The sequence below is a fragment of the Cottoperca gobio genome, chromosome 1 (genome assembly GCF_900634415.1).
Source record: "Cottoperca gobio chromosome 1, fCotGob3.1, whole genome shotgun sequence".
Classification (NCBI taxonomy): Eukaryota; Metazoa; Chordata; class Actinopteri; order Perciformes; family Bovichtidae; genus Cottoperca; species Cottoperca gobio.
The window spans coordinates 5553036-5569312 of NC_041355.1; the positions used below are offsets into that span (position 1 = coordinate 5553036).

General features: G+C 36.3%; 2 protein-coding genes across 4 annotated transcripts in view; both read right to left on the reverse strand.

Annotated features, from left to right (window-relative positions):
- fbxw7 (F-box and WD repeat domain containing 7) overlaps positions 1 to 2639 on the reverse strand; it is a 100614-nt gene extending 97975 nt beyond the window's left edge. For both annotated transcript variants that reach the window (XM_029441208.1, XM_029441199.1), the window contains exon 1: positions 2203 to 2639. The gene's annotated coding sequence lies outside the window, so the exon portion shown is untranslated. The remainder of the gene's footprint in view (positions 1 to 2202) is intronic.
- Positions 2640 to 9428: 6789 nt separating this feature from the next.
- tmem154 (transmembrane protein 154) overlaps positions 9429 to 16277 on the reverse strand; it is an 11841-nt gene continuing 4992 nt past the window's right edge. The window contains exons 3-9 of one of the 2 annotated variants that reach the window (XM_029432630.1): positions 16159 to 16221; positions 15300 to 15356; positions 14679 to 14849; positions 14112 to 14166; positions 12834 to 12910; positions 12372 to 12414; positions 9429 to 10678 (exon numbers count right to left, since the gene is read on the reverse strand). In XM_029432630.1, coding sequence (XP_029288490.1) covers positions 12383 to 12414; positions 12834 to 12910; positions 14112 to 14166; positions 14679 to 14849; positions 15300 to 15356; positions 16159 to 16221 — 455 coding nt within the window. In that variant the 3' untranslated portion in view covers positions 9429 to 10678; positions 12372 to 12382. The remainder of the gene's footprint in view (positions 10679 to 12371; positions 12415 to 12833; positions 12911 to 14111; positions 14167 to 14678; positions 14850 to 15299; positions 15357 to 16158; positions 16222 to 16277) is intronic. The other variant, XM_029432704.1, reaches the window with a different exon arrangement.

A 16277-nucleotide genomic window follows, 5' to 3' on the forward strand; every position in this document is an offset into this window, starting at 1 on the left:
ACAGATGTTCCTTATTTTTGCCATCTCATCAAGGACAGGCTCAGCCCTGAGAGGTCAAGTGAATTCAGTTAACTAGCAGGTAGGGTGGAGAGCGGTAGTATTCTCCTGGAGAGGAAATAAGAGCCAAGTCAACAACGCCTCTCAAACCGACAGTGAAGTAGGTTAACCCTGTGCTGGCTGTGTCAACGTGTCATTTGACCCGACTTCACAACCTCTCCTGACCTTGGTTTTAACAATGGCTGGACACCATTTTTGTGAAATGTCTTTTTTTTTATTAGGGATGGTAAATGATCTCAATGTTAAACTTAACTTGTCTCAAACTTAACTGAGACTAAAAGAACAGCACATGCAAAATATACCATTTTCTAAAATAAGAAACAGGGTGTGGAGAGAAGTGAAACGGAAACTTTTTTTTTGTACTTGTAATTCTGATGTATAACAGCAATGATCAGTTCCAGAATTGAGTTTGTGTGAACACAGGTTTGTCTAACCTTAGACACGAAGCTATGGGGTCAAAATCATGTTAAAAGTGAGTGCGCTCAAGCACTATTCCTATTATGTGTAGCACATGTAAACATCTCATCCTGGCATCAGAAACCTTTATAAAAATGTATCCCTGTTTTGAAAAACCTGTACTTGCTACCTTGATAACTAATAGAAATTGGGTTGCGTGTTATGTAAACACCTTATCCAAGTTTCTCATCATCCTCTGTTATCTTTGCAGGTGCATCTTTGTTCAACAAAACAAAAATGACAACAAAAATAACATAATGAAATGGTCTTCATGTTGAAATAAAGTAAAAGTCTGACACCAGTATTGTAGAGGATAAATTGTGTTGTTGTTCTTGACTTCTTACATAAGAGTATACAGAGAAATCAAACTGGATTCATCCTTAAAAACGGTTAAAATAGCTCAGACAGTACAGAAATGACAGATTCTTTGGATGTGGAGAGGTGAAAGATGTGGTTGTACTGTTGCAGACGATTTTGAAAACTAGAAGCCCACTCTGAGAGGGCAGACCTCTGCCAAGGCCAACAGTCCAGTCTTCTATTATATGCAAATCTGATAATTCAACCACTATATATATGTGTGGATATATTTCCAAAAGACTAAATATTAGAAGCACCTCTCACTATCAAGTCAACAGCTAAACAAACTACAGCTTCCAAAAGAATAGTTGAATCCCAACATGTCAACAAAAACTGGATATCATAACCTTCATGAAGGAAGGATTTCTTTACTTTTGACTAGATGTACCTTATTTAAAAAAAAAAAACTTTGTAACAATCAGCAAATCCATTATTACTACAAGAGCTACATTCTTTAAGAGTTAAGTTGCTCCTGTGCGAGTTTATATGCAGCATGGGTTATGGTGGGAAACTTGATGTGAGGGAGGGGAAAAAAGGAGACGAGACATCTGTAACTATATCCGTCTGTATTGCTATGCCTCCAACTAAATGCAATACCGAAGAAATGCTCCTGTGCATTGCGAAATCAGAGCATTCCTCTGTGTTTTCCAAAAATGTTAGCACCCCCAAATCTCTAAAAACAACCTGCAAACTGTTGCTATGGTCGGGTGAATTTCTATCATACGTGAGCTCCCGACAACATCTGGATTTATAAAACGTTACACTAGTGAGGCACAAGTTAACTTCGCATTGGGTCTGCTCGCATTTAGGACATACAACGTTGACTGTCAAGAGAAACCCCCCGATCAATCCACTCCCAAATTGCACCTACACTTTTATCATGTACACTAAAACCAAAACTATATACACTCGCTTTGATCAGGATTGGGCTCATCTCATGATTAACTGTTGCATGCGGATTGAACTCCTCGCACTGTGCAGCTTTTGACTCGAAGTTTGAGAAGCTTGTTTAAAAAGGCAAAAGTTTTACCGACAGAGTGAGCCACTACAGGCACTAAAACTCAGTCTGAATATTTTTAAATCAACGCTGAAAAACATCACGACACAGCACAGTCAGCCAGTGGGCTGAATCTGACAGATAATAACTTCTTTCAAAATCGCTAACATGCTCCACATCAACACAAGTGCGTTAAGCTCGCTAATAGCGTTAGCAATGCTAACCCAGCTAAGCTAATGAGCTAGCTGGCTAATGCTAGGCCCACTTCCACTGGTCCTTTACTACATTATTCCCCAGTTGTGATCTTGCACTTTGTAATTTTATACTGTGTTTACCTTAGAAACGTAGTGTTGAACAAAGACAGCAGGCCTCTCCGCTGATTCCTTTAGGTCGTGTATCCAAACCAAGATATATCCTTTGGAGCTTGATGAAGCTAACGATGAGGTTAAACGCTCCTTCTTCCCACCAGCAGCAAGTCAAGTGTTTGCACCTAACTAACAGCAGCTAGCACGTTAGCCAGAGGAGCTAACTAGCCTCCACAAGCCAAGCTGGTGTGATGTTAGCAGGCTAGTAAAACACCGCTAACGTTAGCTGCTCTGTTGGTCGACCCTTTGACTCTGTTCTTTCACTGAGCGACATATGAAGGCGTCCGATTATTACAAGAGGGGAAACACTTCCACTGAGACCAAACAGCGGGCCAGTTGTGAGTGATTTAGCCGTTCACAGGCTCTTCAACAGCCGCCAGGTTTGTTCGTCTCCTCCTGACTCTCTACCGACTGGAGAGAGTGGCTGTCGCAACATGATGATGACACGTTTTTGTTTGGTCGTGGGCGCTTTAATATGATGTAATAATATATTCCATGGATGACATCCATGACAGAATAATACTGTAGTACTTTTTTTGGGTATATTGAAATATACTATACCTAATCATATATAATGGATATAGATACATTTTATTTCGAACATAATAAAACAAAATAATAATAAAACAAAACAAAAATAAGCAATAAACAACAGTTAACATATATACAGCTAATTCTCAATAGCAAAATAGATAAATATGACATGTCCGAACAGGAGAACGTTTATAAGGTCCTACCCCTTTTTATAACTTAAATAATGAACGTAATGTTTATCATATACACATAAATGATCACATTAATGTTTATCATAGGAAGTATAACTGTTTACTTTAGTGTAAATCAAATCTAATTTTAATAATTACCTAAATGTTAATCATATTCCCACATACATTATCATTTTAAAGGTACAAATCCAGCATGTCCCAACACATAATCAACAGCGAGTGCCACAGTCCTGAGAGACTATAATAATAATAATAATAATAATAATAATAATAATAATAATAATAATAATAATAATAATAATAATAATAATAATAATAATAATATTGTTATTATTATTAAATACACTATGAAATTAGTAAGTGGTTCAGGTTAATTTGCCCGAAAAATAGCCTACAATTATTAATAATAAAATAAAATGTTTTTTACTTGTATAACACTAAAGAAAAAAGCAATAACAAATGTAAACAAACTAAAAACACACAGTTAAAAAAAGAATATAAAAGACATTTATAAACAAATCATCCAAAAGATAGAACAAGTGAAACTATTAAAATAAACTTAAAATCAGGTAGTTGCACAACAGAGTTGTATTATGTAAACAAATAAGAAGTTGTCAGGTTAAAAGTCAGGTCTGTAAAGATGTGCCTTAAAACAGGATTTAAAAGCAGAAACAGTGTCAGCAGATCAAATACTATTCTGGATGACGGTTCCAAAGCTGAGGTGCTAGTTCAGCAAATGTTTGATCACCCTTTGACTTTAACCCAAACTCTGAAACTGAGAGGCCTTTTGGACAGTAAGGAGTTAACATTTCACTGATTTACATCAATATCAATAAAGCATGGAATAAAAACATTAGTAAGTGTAACGGGTTAAGCAGGATTTTAAATGTGTTTCTCAAGCTTTATTGGATATGCAGAATTCATATGGTAATGACACATTTTTATTCCAGTTATTATCTTCAATGAATTGATTCCAAAATAATTTCCAAGAGGGTTTGAAGTGATCTCTATTTGTCTGTGAAATGCACTTTGAATATGCTAATTATTGTATTTTTAATCCGTGTTTTCTAGACCACTTATTCAAATTGCTTGTGGTTTGAATTGTTAATGAATTCAAAGCCAATATTTCCTTTTTATTGAATAAGACAGACCATATGCAATAGCTTCACAAACAGATGCACATTTTCTATCAGTAGTCATCATGAATTTATTTTAAGCATACATGTTTCCATTTTCATTAAACAAATAAGATACAAGATTGATACCATACAAGGGCTAATTTCTGGAGAAACATTTTCCTATATGAGGAGTGAAATTGTGTACAAAACCTCACTTCAAGTAGAATATTTGAAGATAAATCACAAGATAATACATAATCTTTATACACAACAAAAAGAGTATCTACAAAATTAAATGTGGATCTGCTTTTACTATTTCTGCCATTTTTATTTCTACTCTATTTTACTATATACCATATAAACTTAGATTGTACCTCCCATTCACTTTTTAAAAAGAAATAAATGTTAAAGTATTTGTAGAGCACATTTCATGCATATATGCATCCCAAGGTGCTTAACAAAATAAGATCAGATGAAAATAAACAATAACAAGTAATAGTGAAATAAAAACAAGGTTTAAAACCAGTATAGTTAAAAGCCAAATTCAAAAGATAGGTCTTTAATTTCTATTTAAAAATTCCAAGGAGGTTGTTATGTTAAAATGTAAATGTTAATGTTAATATATTTTGATCAATAAAGGTTTTTTGGGGGGAAAAACATGTGAGTGAGAGACTCCAAATCAAAATTTGTGTCAGAAATCATGCTGGATGAAAACATAGACACTTTGCAACATGTTGAGCCTCATTTATTCATAGCCAAAAAAATCTGGTTATCGTGGATTACAGTGACGCCACTGCTGCTCAAGTCCGGCCTGCATTGCCAGCCATGGTTAGCTTTGGCTCATGGTCATTTTCATGCCCTGTATCTGGATCCTCCAGGGAGAGTCTGAAACCCTGAGATATCACTAAGCACCAAACATGTGATCCTGAGAAGTGTGGAATTGAGACTGGCATCTGGTCAATGAATACAGAAAAGCAGACCCTGGAAACAAAGAACGACTGTAAATATCCTCACTTTGTTACTAAATACTATCTGTAGCTGTGTGCTTTTATGGAAATTGCTCCTGTAAGCGGGCTACTCACACACTCTAGGCCTGAGCTTTTCATTGCAGTCTCTCTCTACGTGTTGTTTTGGCTGTTTGTGCAATGATACTGAACACTAACATATACTGGATAATCCTGAGTGTTGCATGTGTTAGACTTTAGAATTACTGAGATCATATCTCAGTATTTCCACAAACACACAACTGCTGATCATTTTGAAGAAACCTGAATCATCATACAACGTGTAAATTTTAAACTGTTTTGCTTTATCTTTTTTTGTTAGTTTATATTCATGTGAAAACATTTGTATTTCCTCACTTTATGTTGACTGTATGGTGAAATGAAGTTGGACATTGGTGATTACTAGCTGTAGGAGCAAACATTAATATAGATATAGATATAGATATATAGCCATAATATGTGTTTGTATATAAATATATTTATATATTTAATTAAAAATATATTTATTTGTATTTATCACATTTTTATTTTTTATTTGTCTTGTGTAAGTTTGTTAATTGATATAGTTATACATAATGTTTCTAAGTTTTCTAAGGAAAATAGTTGCATCATTGCATCGTGTGTGACTTTCAATCATAAAATATTAAATATTTGCTTAAGATCCTCAAATTTCATGAGAAAAAGTACAGAGGACATGACCTGTGAGTCCTCAGGGACAGCCCTGATCGATGTGTTTTTATCAAATGTTGTCCAAATGATGCAACAAGCAGTCTTTCATAAGAGGCAGTGAAAAAGTTTCACACGCTTTAAAATTGTCATTCCGACTCTACAAAGGACCAAACTCAAAACTATTGTGAAGCAAGTCTCCTATAATGTCATAAACACACTCTTTCTCTCACACACACACACACACACACACACACACACACACTCCCTGGTGTACGCTGTGTTTTCCACTCAAAGATTGCCTAAGAATGACTGAATGCGATGATTGCGACAGACAGTTGATGCTCTGTAACATCACAGCGCTGGAAGGCAAACAAACACGGCTGTGAAATGGAGCTGATAGTGTGACGGGCAGCAACAGCGCCTGCTGGGTGGACTGATTCAGTCTACAACAGCTTGGCAAATTCAGGGACGGGTCACTGGAAATATGAGGTTATGAATGCGTCCTCTAGGGGATTACATCACATTTCTGTTCGCTGTGACAGACAAGGTTTTAAACGAATACTTCAGCCATAAAATGACCGTTTGTATATGACTTACTCCCCCCCCCCCCCCGTGTTACTTTGACCAAAGGGGTCATTTTGTGGGTGAAGTTTTCCTTTAATCCAAACTATAGACAAACCCGTCCTATACACCAGCAAATATTCCGTACCTGGTGTGAGACTATTTGCCTATTTCCTCCCACAGTCATGTTTGGTAAGAATCGTTGTTGTTTTATTTGCATGTAAACCAGTTCAGCCAGAATCTGGCACAGTCTGAACAAAGCTGTTTGAAAGTCACACCGCCTGCACTCAGAGAGAAAAACCTTAAACCTGCTGCTGGAGAGCATCTCAGGGTAGAAATGTAGAGTTACAGTGTTTGTACTTTCTCAATAAGGTGTTTTTGTATTTATGAGCTTACAATGTAATCAAAATAATATTATCTGTAGCGTACGTTAAAACGTTTTTAAATACTTCCCACAAGGAAACTAATTAAAAACACGGGCTGCAACATTTTCTTCTCCATCAATGAATCTGCAGATTATTTTAAAAGCAAATGTAAAAACTTAGAGGACAAAAAAAAGCTATTAAACTGAAACTGAATGAAATACTGCATGTAAAACAAATTCCAGCATAATAACATATGTAAGGAAACAAGGAACTTAAGTAAAATCAGGATAAACTCTCAAATAAAAGTCTGCTTTGCTCGTTCAGCCTGATTTATTTCTTCAGCCAGGTCGTTTGGTAGCCTCGGGGCTTTGACTGCAAAGACTTGCTCCCTCTAGTTTTAAGTCTGGACTCCAGAACAAACAAAAGACCTCTGCCCAAAGATCTCAAGCTACTTACCGGCTCATATGAGAGTGAAAGGTCAGAAATAAGTCAATAAGAAACGTCTTTAGTAGCCCCAAGAGAGTCCAAAACAGTCCCCGATGCAGGAAAACATCTTTAAAACTCTTAAATATGACAAGTTCTCTTTTTCAAAACTGAATGAGTGATGTCAAATAAGTATTTCTTTTAGAGCTTGTCCAAAGCCACAGAAGACATTACACAACTGTTTTTACAGGATGAGTAGCACTAAACTTCTAAGTTAAAACCAGGATTTAAAGTTGTTGGAATAGTTTGCTACTAACAATTAGATATTCCCCTCCATGGAAACCTTTCAAACCCTTCTGAAGCCCCATCAGGAAGATATGACTTACCACACTTTTTATTTGTTCGTATTTTATTTAGTTGTTTGTGCAAAACTGATATTCTATGATTATAATAATTTACTCATATTCTCTTATTTATGTTTGTGTTTTTACTTGATCTACATGGGTTTAATTAAATCTCTTTGCATATCACTTTGGTTAACGTTTGTTTTTTAAATGTGCTCTATAAATACACTTGACATGACTTGACTAAACATGAGTAGTAAACTCACTTTGTTGTAAAGCTTTCTGTGAGCCAGTGTAATGTGGTCACACAGACTTCTGATGAAAGGCCTGGCAGCTGAGGTTTTGTACAGTTTGTAGCCTGTCAATAGTGTTTTGGTGAAGAGGCTGTTGCAACACAAGGTGAGAAAAGAGAGAACAATGTAAGATGGTGTCTTGTCTTTCTGAAAATTTTAATTGATCTTATCCTTGAGGTGGTAAAAACATGATTAGACAAAACAATTAGGTTAAATTACTTCCGAACAAAAGGCAACAGGCTTGGTATACCTGTGTAAACAGTAACTCAGTATTTCCTTTATAGGCGTTACTTGTGTATAATGAAATTGTCATTGTTTAGTCAGCAGTGACTGAGCAGCCAGACAGCGGCGATGATGCAGACATTACCAGGCGACAGACAGAACTGCTGTCTGGAAATCTAATGATGAGAAAGAGAGAGAAAATGGAGCAAGAGTCTCATTTCTCATTTGTATTCATTGGTTTGCATGGATCGTCTGCCCTTGCTCCCTCAGACCTTCTACTGGTTTCAACTCCTTTAGACAGAGCTCTTATTGGACAGATGCTAAACTTGCTGTTTTTAAACAGGTATGAAGATTTAAAAGGTTTTGAGTTGAAGATTAAAACAGGTGTGAGCATGGATGGAATATGCCAATAATCTTATTTTTGAGAAAGACTGTACGTTTTATACATAAAACCTCATATACAAGACTACGACTGGGCTGTGTGAGGCTGCATTTAGTGGTGCTTTGAGCTAAAACATCAACATGCTAACATCACAATGACAACAGTAAGATGCAGATGTGTAGCAGGTGAAATGTTTAACATATTCTTCATCTTAGCACGCTAACATACTAATTAGCATGAAGTACAGCTCAAGCTTAGTTTTGAAGGTATTTGATCCTGAAGGTTTCACCTGAAGATGGCACTAAACCACAAAAGTTATTACATTACATGCACATTTTATATTTCAATTCATCCTGAGGGGGACATGAATGTTTGTATCCAATTTCTTGGCAATCCATCGAATAGCTGTCGAGGCATTTCACACAAAATTACAAATGTCAACCTCATGGTGACGCTAAAGGAAAAGTCAGAGGATCACCAAAGCCAGCAGGATTCAACCTTTGGGAACCATGACTGTCTGTCATGATCGTGATTTTGTATATCCTGTTTTATTTTGAAGTGTTCACTCCCCCTTATGTCATGTCTAGTTGTACTTCCCGTCTGTGTGTTTTCCCTCTCTGTGATTGTTGATTTGTTCCTCCTGTGTCCGTTCACCTTGCCCTTGTGTTTTAGCTTCTCTCCCCAGCTGTGTCTCGTTCCCCTCGTTTAGTGTCTGTGTATATATCCCTGTCTTTCCCAGTGTCCCTTGTCAGTTTGTCATCTAAGTGTCACCCTGGCAGATGCTCCCTCGTGCTCCCTCGTGCTCCCTCGTGCTCCCTCGTGCTCCCTCGTGCTCCCTCGTGCTCCCTCGTGCTCCCTCGTGCTCCCTCGGTTGGTCTTTTCAGTTTACTTTTTGTAATTTTGTAAAGCTTTTTGGGATAAAGCCCTCTTTTTGTTAATCTCCTCGTCTGCCGTCTTGCATTTGAGTCCTCACCTTTTCCCCACCGTGACACTGTCTGTACGAAATGTTATGACAATCCATCCAATAGTTGTTTTGAGACAAAGCGGTGGACCGAGCGACATTAGCGACCATCATGATTTTAACAAAAGATCTGTTCAATTAAAATTTTATTCAAAGCTTCAACAGCAAAACAACAGGCTACAGCCTCATATGACATATTTACAAAAGGCATTCCTTGAAAATAATATCTTTTGGTTTACTGTATTCTCATATTTACACATAGATACTGCAAAATACTTACTGACACATTTAGAAAGATCACATTAGGATCAATGTCATGACTGCTCAGATTCAACACTTTTATGCCAAAAACTGGAAACAAAACATCTGAACAGCATCTGCAGACACAAAGTATTATCCACTGTTTGGTGAGATAGGAATCTTATCAGTAGCAGCAGCTTTTAGAAAGTTTCAGCAACGAGTAATCATTTATCAAAACACTCAGAAATAGAGTGTGACTAATTTCACACTCAGAGATTTCAGTCTCTGAATAAGAAACCCTTTCTCCATTAGTCCTCAGCAGCTCTGCACAGGCATGAAAAGGAGCAGCCTTCGCTGTCATGCATGCCTGCGATCTTCAACAGGATATTTCCCAGTTAAAACCTGCAGCTGGAGGGAGTCACACAGTGTAATACCACAGGCTTTGAGCTGAAGAGAGCAGTCATATCTGAGTGGTGGAGAAGAGTATCAGCCTAATGTGCTTTAAGATGACCACAGACTCTTTTAACAGTGTGAATCTGCAGAAAAGGGAATGGTTGGTACAGCACAGCGTTTCTTTAGGTTTAAATGTAATACTTTTCTCTCCGTGTGATTCATCGAGGCAGAAAATACGTTGCATTAACGAGGATTATAACCGATTACTTATTGGCGTGAAATAAAAAGATAAAAAAATATTCTCTCTAAATGTGGCAGTTGAAGTATATCAGGATATTGGATGTTAATGTACTTGCTTGATTCTTGCACTTTTGGGGTTGTACCCACATGGTTGAATGCAGTTATTACAAGTCAGCTATTTAAATGTAATGCAATGCATGACAGAAACAATACTCGAAAGACACAACACTGAAGGAGTCCAATTGTTGCACATTGCTGTCCACTGAAGACTTTCAGCAAGAACGACAGCCTACAGTTGCGATAATATTAACTATTAATTGATCTTACTGATTATTTTACTGTAAAAATGAAAGTAATGTTGGCTAGTGTCCTTAAAGTGTTGTTTCTTGGCAGTCAAATTAGTTTCTGTGGTCACAGATGTTGCTGGATTATTATCGGAAGGTCAGAACGTCCAAGTTGGCATCAATGCATTGTTGTCTGTTTCCTGGAGAGCGTCCTCTGTTCACCTGCGGTAAAGAAATCATGTGAGAGAGGAGACAATGTCAGAGAGACTCCATTACTTTGGGCTGTATATTTAGCTCTAAATCATTTTTATAATCAACAGCCAGTGCCAGAATGCCCCCCCCCACCACACGTGCAGAGTGCATCCAAGCCTCTCCTTTGAGGATTCATTAAGTGCTTAATAACACATATTTTGACATTTGTCTGGTTCTGGAAGTGGCACTTTAATGACTATTAATATGAACTTCAAATGTGTTATTTCTTGTTGAGGACCTGAATGCATTACATTGATGTAATAAATTGCATAAAGATTATGTAACTCACTAATTCAGTAGTTTTTTTTCATGAGATACTTTTTTACTCTTACTAAACTAGTTATTTTATGAGCGCACGTTAGTCGATATAATTAGACCGTAACAACACTTTTACGTGATTACTGTTTTTGTTTACTCTACACACCAAACCATGTTTCTTTTGAGAGTAGATCTTCTCTGGTTTCAAAACTTGCTTTTGAAGCTTTAACAACATTTGTAAATGCTTTCTTTCTTTAATTTGCCCAAGGTACTGTGGAAGTTCACGGATCTGGCCAGAGCTGCTGCAGCCTTCAACTACAGCAGCAGTAACATCACATTTTCTTTTTTGTTTTGAGAACTCTTGTGTAACCTGATGAGTACAGAGTGCTTCCACATTGAATGAAAGTACACTCTAACCCTTGCACAGCTTTAGAAATAAAATCCTGAGAAAAAGCCATGTGTAAAGGATGTTGGTCAACAGTTAGTGAAGTGGACCTTGACCTCGCCTTCACAGACTTTCCAGTACCGAGACTGTCCCGGGGTTAAGTTGCGCCACACTTCTATGCATGCCTAGAATAATCACTAGCAGGTGTTAGGAGTGTTTGTGCCTTCGACAAGTGCCATGTGAAATGACGAAAGGGTTACAGTTGATCAGCCGCAGCTATACTGAAACCAGCTGGTGCATCACAACAAACACGGGCTGGAAACAGTCGACTATTGATCTGTATTGTGTTCGCATTATTGTGTAAGATAGATATTTACATTATTGTATTGAATGAATGTAACCGATTGTAATTCATGGAGAAAAACAGCAGCAAAGAAAATTAATTATAATAAAATGGCATAAAAAAGGTAATGGGGGGGTATTGGGATTGGTAATCAAAGGATCATATACTTATAAAGGAACTGGACTGAATGTGATATCCTGAATTACTCTGTGACTTCTTCAAAGTGAGGATAAATAAACAGGGAATATTATTTTCAAATGTTTCGATAAATAAAATGTATATTATCCTATTTGATTATGATAGGTTTGTGTTATTTACATTGGTTATTTTCAGTGGTATTATTATTATTATTATTATTATTGTTTCAGTTTGAATAATTGCTCAAACTTTGACACAGTGACTCTTATCATTTGGTCAACATTCCCAAAGAGCAGAAGTGAAAATATTAAAGAATAAAGCTAATTTATACTCATGCACTTTTATTTTATGTATTTATATTTGTTTCGATATCTAAAACCTTTTTTTTAGAGTTAAAGCTATCACACATTTCAATTCATATTATGACTAACATGTAATTGTTACATGTTACGCTCTGATCATGACGGATGAATGACAACTGAATAAAATGTGTATGTGTTGTACGTACTGTACCTTTAATAGATGTAAAGCATGCTCACCGTAAATAGATTCATGGATGTATAGAGTCCTCTGCAGCTTCACCTAGAGCCAACAATGAACAAACACTTGAGAGAACTCAAATATTCACTAAACTATGAAATATACAGTGTTTGCAAAACTTACTGACTGACAACAGACACGTTTAACAATTAAAGCAACAGTGACCTCTGCTGGATGAACTCCCCCAAATAATCTTATTGTTTCTTATGTTTTATTTTTGTTTTATTACAATCAGACACAAAGGATGTCAATACGAAGTCCAGTGAGAACAAATGGTACAACAGACAACATCTTGAAAATAAGAACCATAAGTAATTCATGTATTTGTATATGTGTCTCTTTATAACTGTATATGAATGTTTCTCCCTGTTTCAAAAGGTGCTATATAAATAAAATCTTATTTACTTACTTACTTACTATATGTTTGTATATGCTCCAGCTCGATTTAAAAAGATACCTACAATCATTTTTCATCCAATTGTCCAATTCTTCCATTTCTAGCTCCAGCACGGAGGGCACGTCTTCTTCAAACATGGGCCTGGAAGGTACAAAGTGTTTAGAAGATCAAATAGAAAAACAGGTAAACAAACTCACTACAGTGATTCTGACATGGCAGTTGGTTTCAGAGGTTGTGTCCAGATGGTAACCCTTGAAACTCTTGTGAGACTCACTGCCCGACGAGCCGTCCTGACCTCAACCATCTCACGAGAGTTCCGCAAATCAACTGGGTTACCATAGACACGGCCCGTTACAGTTGAGCACTCTATTGCTATAGCAACCACTACTGGCAGAGTTCCGTGGCAGTTACAATTTAAATGACATTGTTACATGGTTACAGTTGAGCACTCTATTGCTATAGCAACCACTACTGGCAGAGTTCCGTGGCAGTTACAGTTTAAATGACATTGTTACATCCGCCATTTTGTCAGATCTGTAACAAAGCAAATATTGACAATTATCTTTTATCCACTCCCCAAAATGCCACTGTTGGAGCAAGAACACTTTTTTACTGAAGCTTTTATGGGATTGTTTTTGCTCATTAGCTTTAAAAGGCTAATGTTTTGCTAATACAACAATGTTGGGCTAACTGTTTATGTGGTTTACTGTTTTTACTTTTACTTATGTGGACTATGTTTACATGTTTACTATGTACTTACTTTCTTTGATGACCTAGTTTTGACTTTTCATTGGCGATACAGTTTTATGAAATCCCATTTTGTTTTCTTTGGTGTTCCCCTTGTTTATCTACATTTTATTTAAATTCAATCTTATTGAATTTATTGTGTTTTTATCTAATACTGATTTCACAGTTTTCACAATTTCTTCCAGTATTATTGGAAGTGTTTTTTTTGTCTCCCTGCACAGCTGTGCACCTGCACACATTGCGAGAGCAGAAGAATATCAAAGCAAAAGAAAATGAGTCAACTCAAGGGATCAGAGATGTAGGCATAGATATTTTGCGGATGTTCTAAGTAGCAGCAAATAATGATATGTATCCACAAGATATGACTTGTGTTGACTCTATCTTACTTTAACATAAGTCACACTGATATACATATGAAAACCAAACCTCCTGTTCACATACTCGTGTTTTTCAAACAGGAAATAACACAATGAGAGAAATCTTTTTCTAAGTATTTGACACATTTCTTTCAAAATGTACATTTTAAACAGTTGACAACAGACCTTCCAATTAGCAGCATGTAGAACAAATTAACAACTAAATTCTCAATACTTACATTGGCACCTTCTCTGTACTGGACCCGTCTAAATATGGATCCTCTTTTCTCAGCTCTATGAGGAGAAAACAAGGCTCAGTCATCTTTATGAGGATCAAATGGCAAATGGCATTACAGTAATTGAATACACCTTTAACTTGAAAGATCCAAACGCTCAATAAGTTGAGTTAATTTGTAGTTATTTAAATAACAAGTGTTGGTAAGTAGCTTTTTTTTTATCAATATAAATTCAATCATATAAGGTCATTTCCCCCCAAATTACAAAATAATATATTTTCCCTTTTAACCCTCATGGTATCCATTTTTAAAGATAAAAATTTGAGATTGAGACACTTTATTACTATATTTATAAGTTTTATGACATTTCTGTGGACTTTTTTTTTTAATAGAAAATAGTTCCAATTACTGTCTCTCAATGATTTTAAAAGGAAAACAACAACATTTAAATAATCCCCCATCCCCAGATCTCTGCAAATGAAACAAAACCATCTGCATTGACCAGGAGTAAGAGGGGAAATATGTTGGGGTTTACAGCCCATTTAAAGTGTCCCCTCTTGTGATACATACCTTGATTTAGCGCCTTTTTTCTCCACCTGCGGTTGATGAAAATGCCACAAACTATCATGCTGATGATTAGGAACACCAGCAGCACAGGGATCATGATGACGGAGGGATCCATCAATTCTTCTCCATCTGGTGAGTCGGTCGACCCTGTAACGATGGGGTCCTCTGTTGAGTCTAAAGACAAAGTCAACGTTTATCAGTCAGTCATCAGTCTTTAGATTTGTTGTGTATATGAATTCATCCGACAACTAAAAACGTACAGCTCTCTATATGTCCGGCTTGTTTGCAATGTCGTTCTTAATGTAAATATGTCACTGCTGCTTCTACTTGTCCTTTTCCAAATGCATGCCCTGTTTTTGTTTTGATGTATTATAGGAAGTGCATTTTTTATGTATATGTAATGTAACATGTATTTATTCATTTGTACTGTTTTTGCACATTTTTCCCATCTCTAATATAAACTAAAGTAAATGAATAATAAATGTGTCCAGCTGCAGTGTAGTTCTTATTGTCCTGTTGTTTAATTATTAATACAAGTCGTAAAGTCTCTTTACATTTACAGTAATCTGTAAATGTAAATCTGTAAATGTGCTGGTATGTTAGGTTATGGTTGGTCTGACATACCATCAAAAGGGAGTGTACGTCCTGAGCCACCATAATCTTCATTATTAATAGTTTCAGCTGGAAACAACAGTAGAGGAAAGATTGGATGATTTTACTGAAACATGTCAGTGAGTACCATTAAATACAAAATAAAAAGCTTTATTTGTATAGCTCCTTTCATACAAGACAATGCAGCTCAATGTGCTTAGTTGAGTTAAAAAGAATACAGAAAGCAAGCCGTTAACATGACAGTCTATCTTTTGCAATTATATTTATATATTATTTAGTACAATGCTACACAACAATTATGTGCAAATACCCAGTGCAATAAGTGTGAGGTGTATGTAGCTATGTAATGTTATTTAATTTGTTTTTTATCCTGTCTCATTTTCATTAATCACTCAATCACTTCTTTGACTCTTGAGCTGTTGTAATAATTGAATTTCCCCGGTGTTTTATCAATAAAGTTATTATCTTAAAAAAAATGAGCTAATAACAATACATTTAAATGCATTAAGAGTCATTTAAATCAAATAATAACAAGACATTTAAAGGCATAAAAGGTCATTTAAGAACAGCATGATAAAGGCGAATGATAAAGAGATATGTTTTTAAGTTTAAACATTTCAACAGAGCCTGCTTCTCTAATATCTTTGGTTTGGCTGTTTCAAAGTTTGGAAGCATATCTGAAAAAAGTTGCAACTCCAATTTTCTTTTTGGTGGAGTCTTTGAGTTTCTACAAACCCAGCAGCTGAGGGTCTTAGGGCTGCTAGGGAATGTATTATATATGTATGAATATTTAATGCTGAACAGTGAATTATTTGCAGATGGAGGATTTTTTTAGCAAAAACAGCACCATGGAGAATAAAAGCTGACTTACTGTCGTCGACTGATGTGAAGGGCTCCGGTGCTGAAGTGGCTTCAGTTTCAGTCGGGACAGTTTCTACAAACAGAGACAGAGAGAGGTACGTCATCCTGACGACAGCGTTGACAACGACT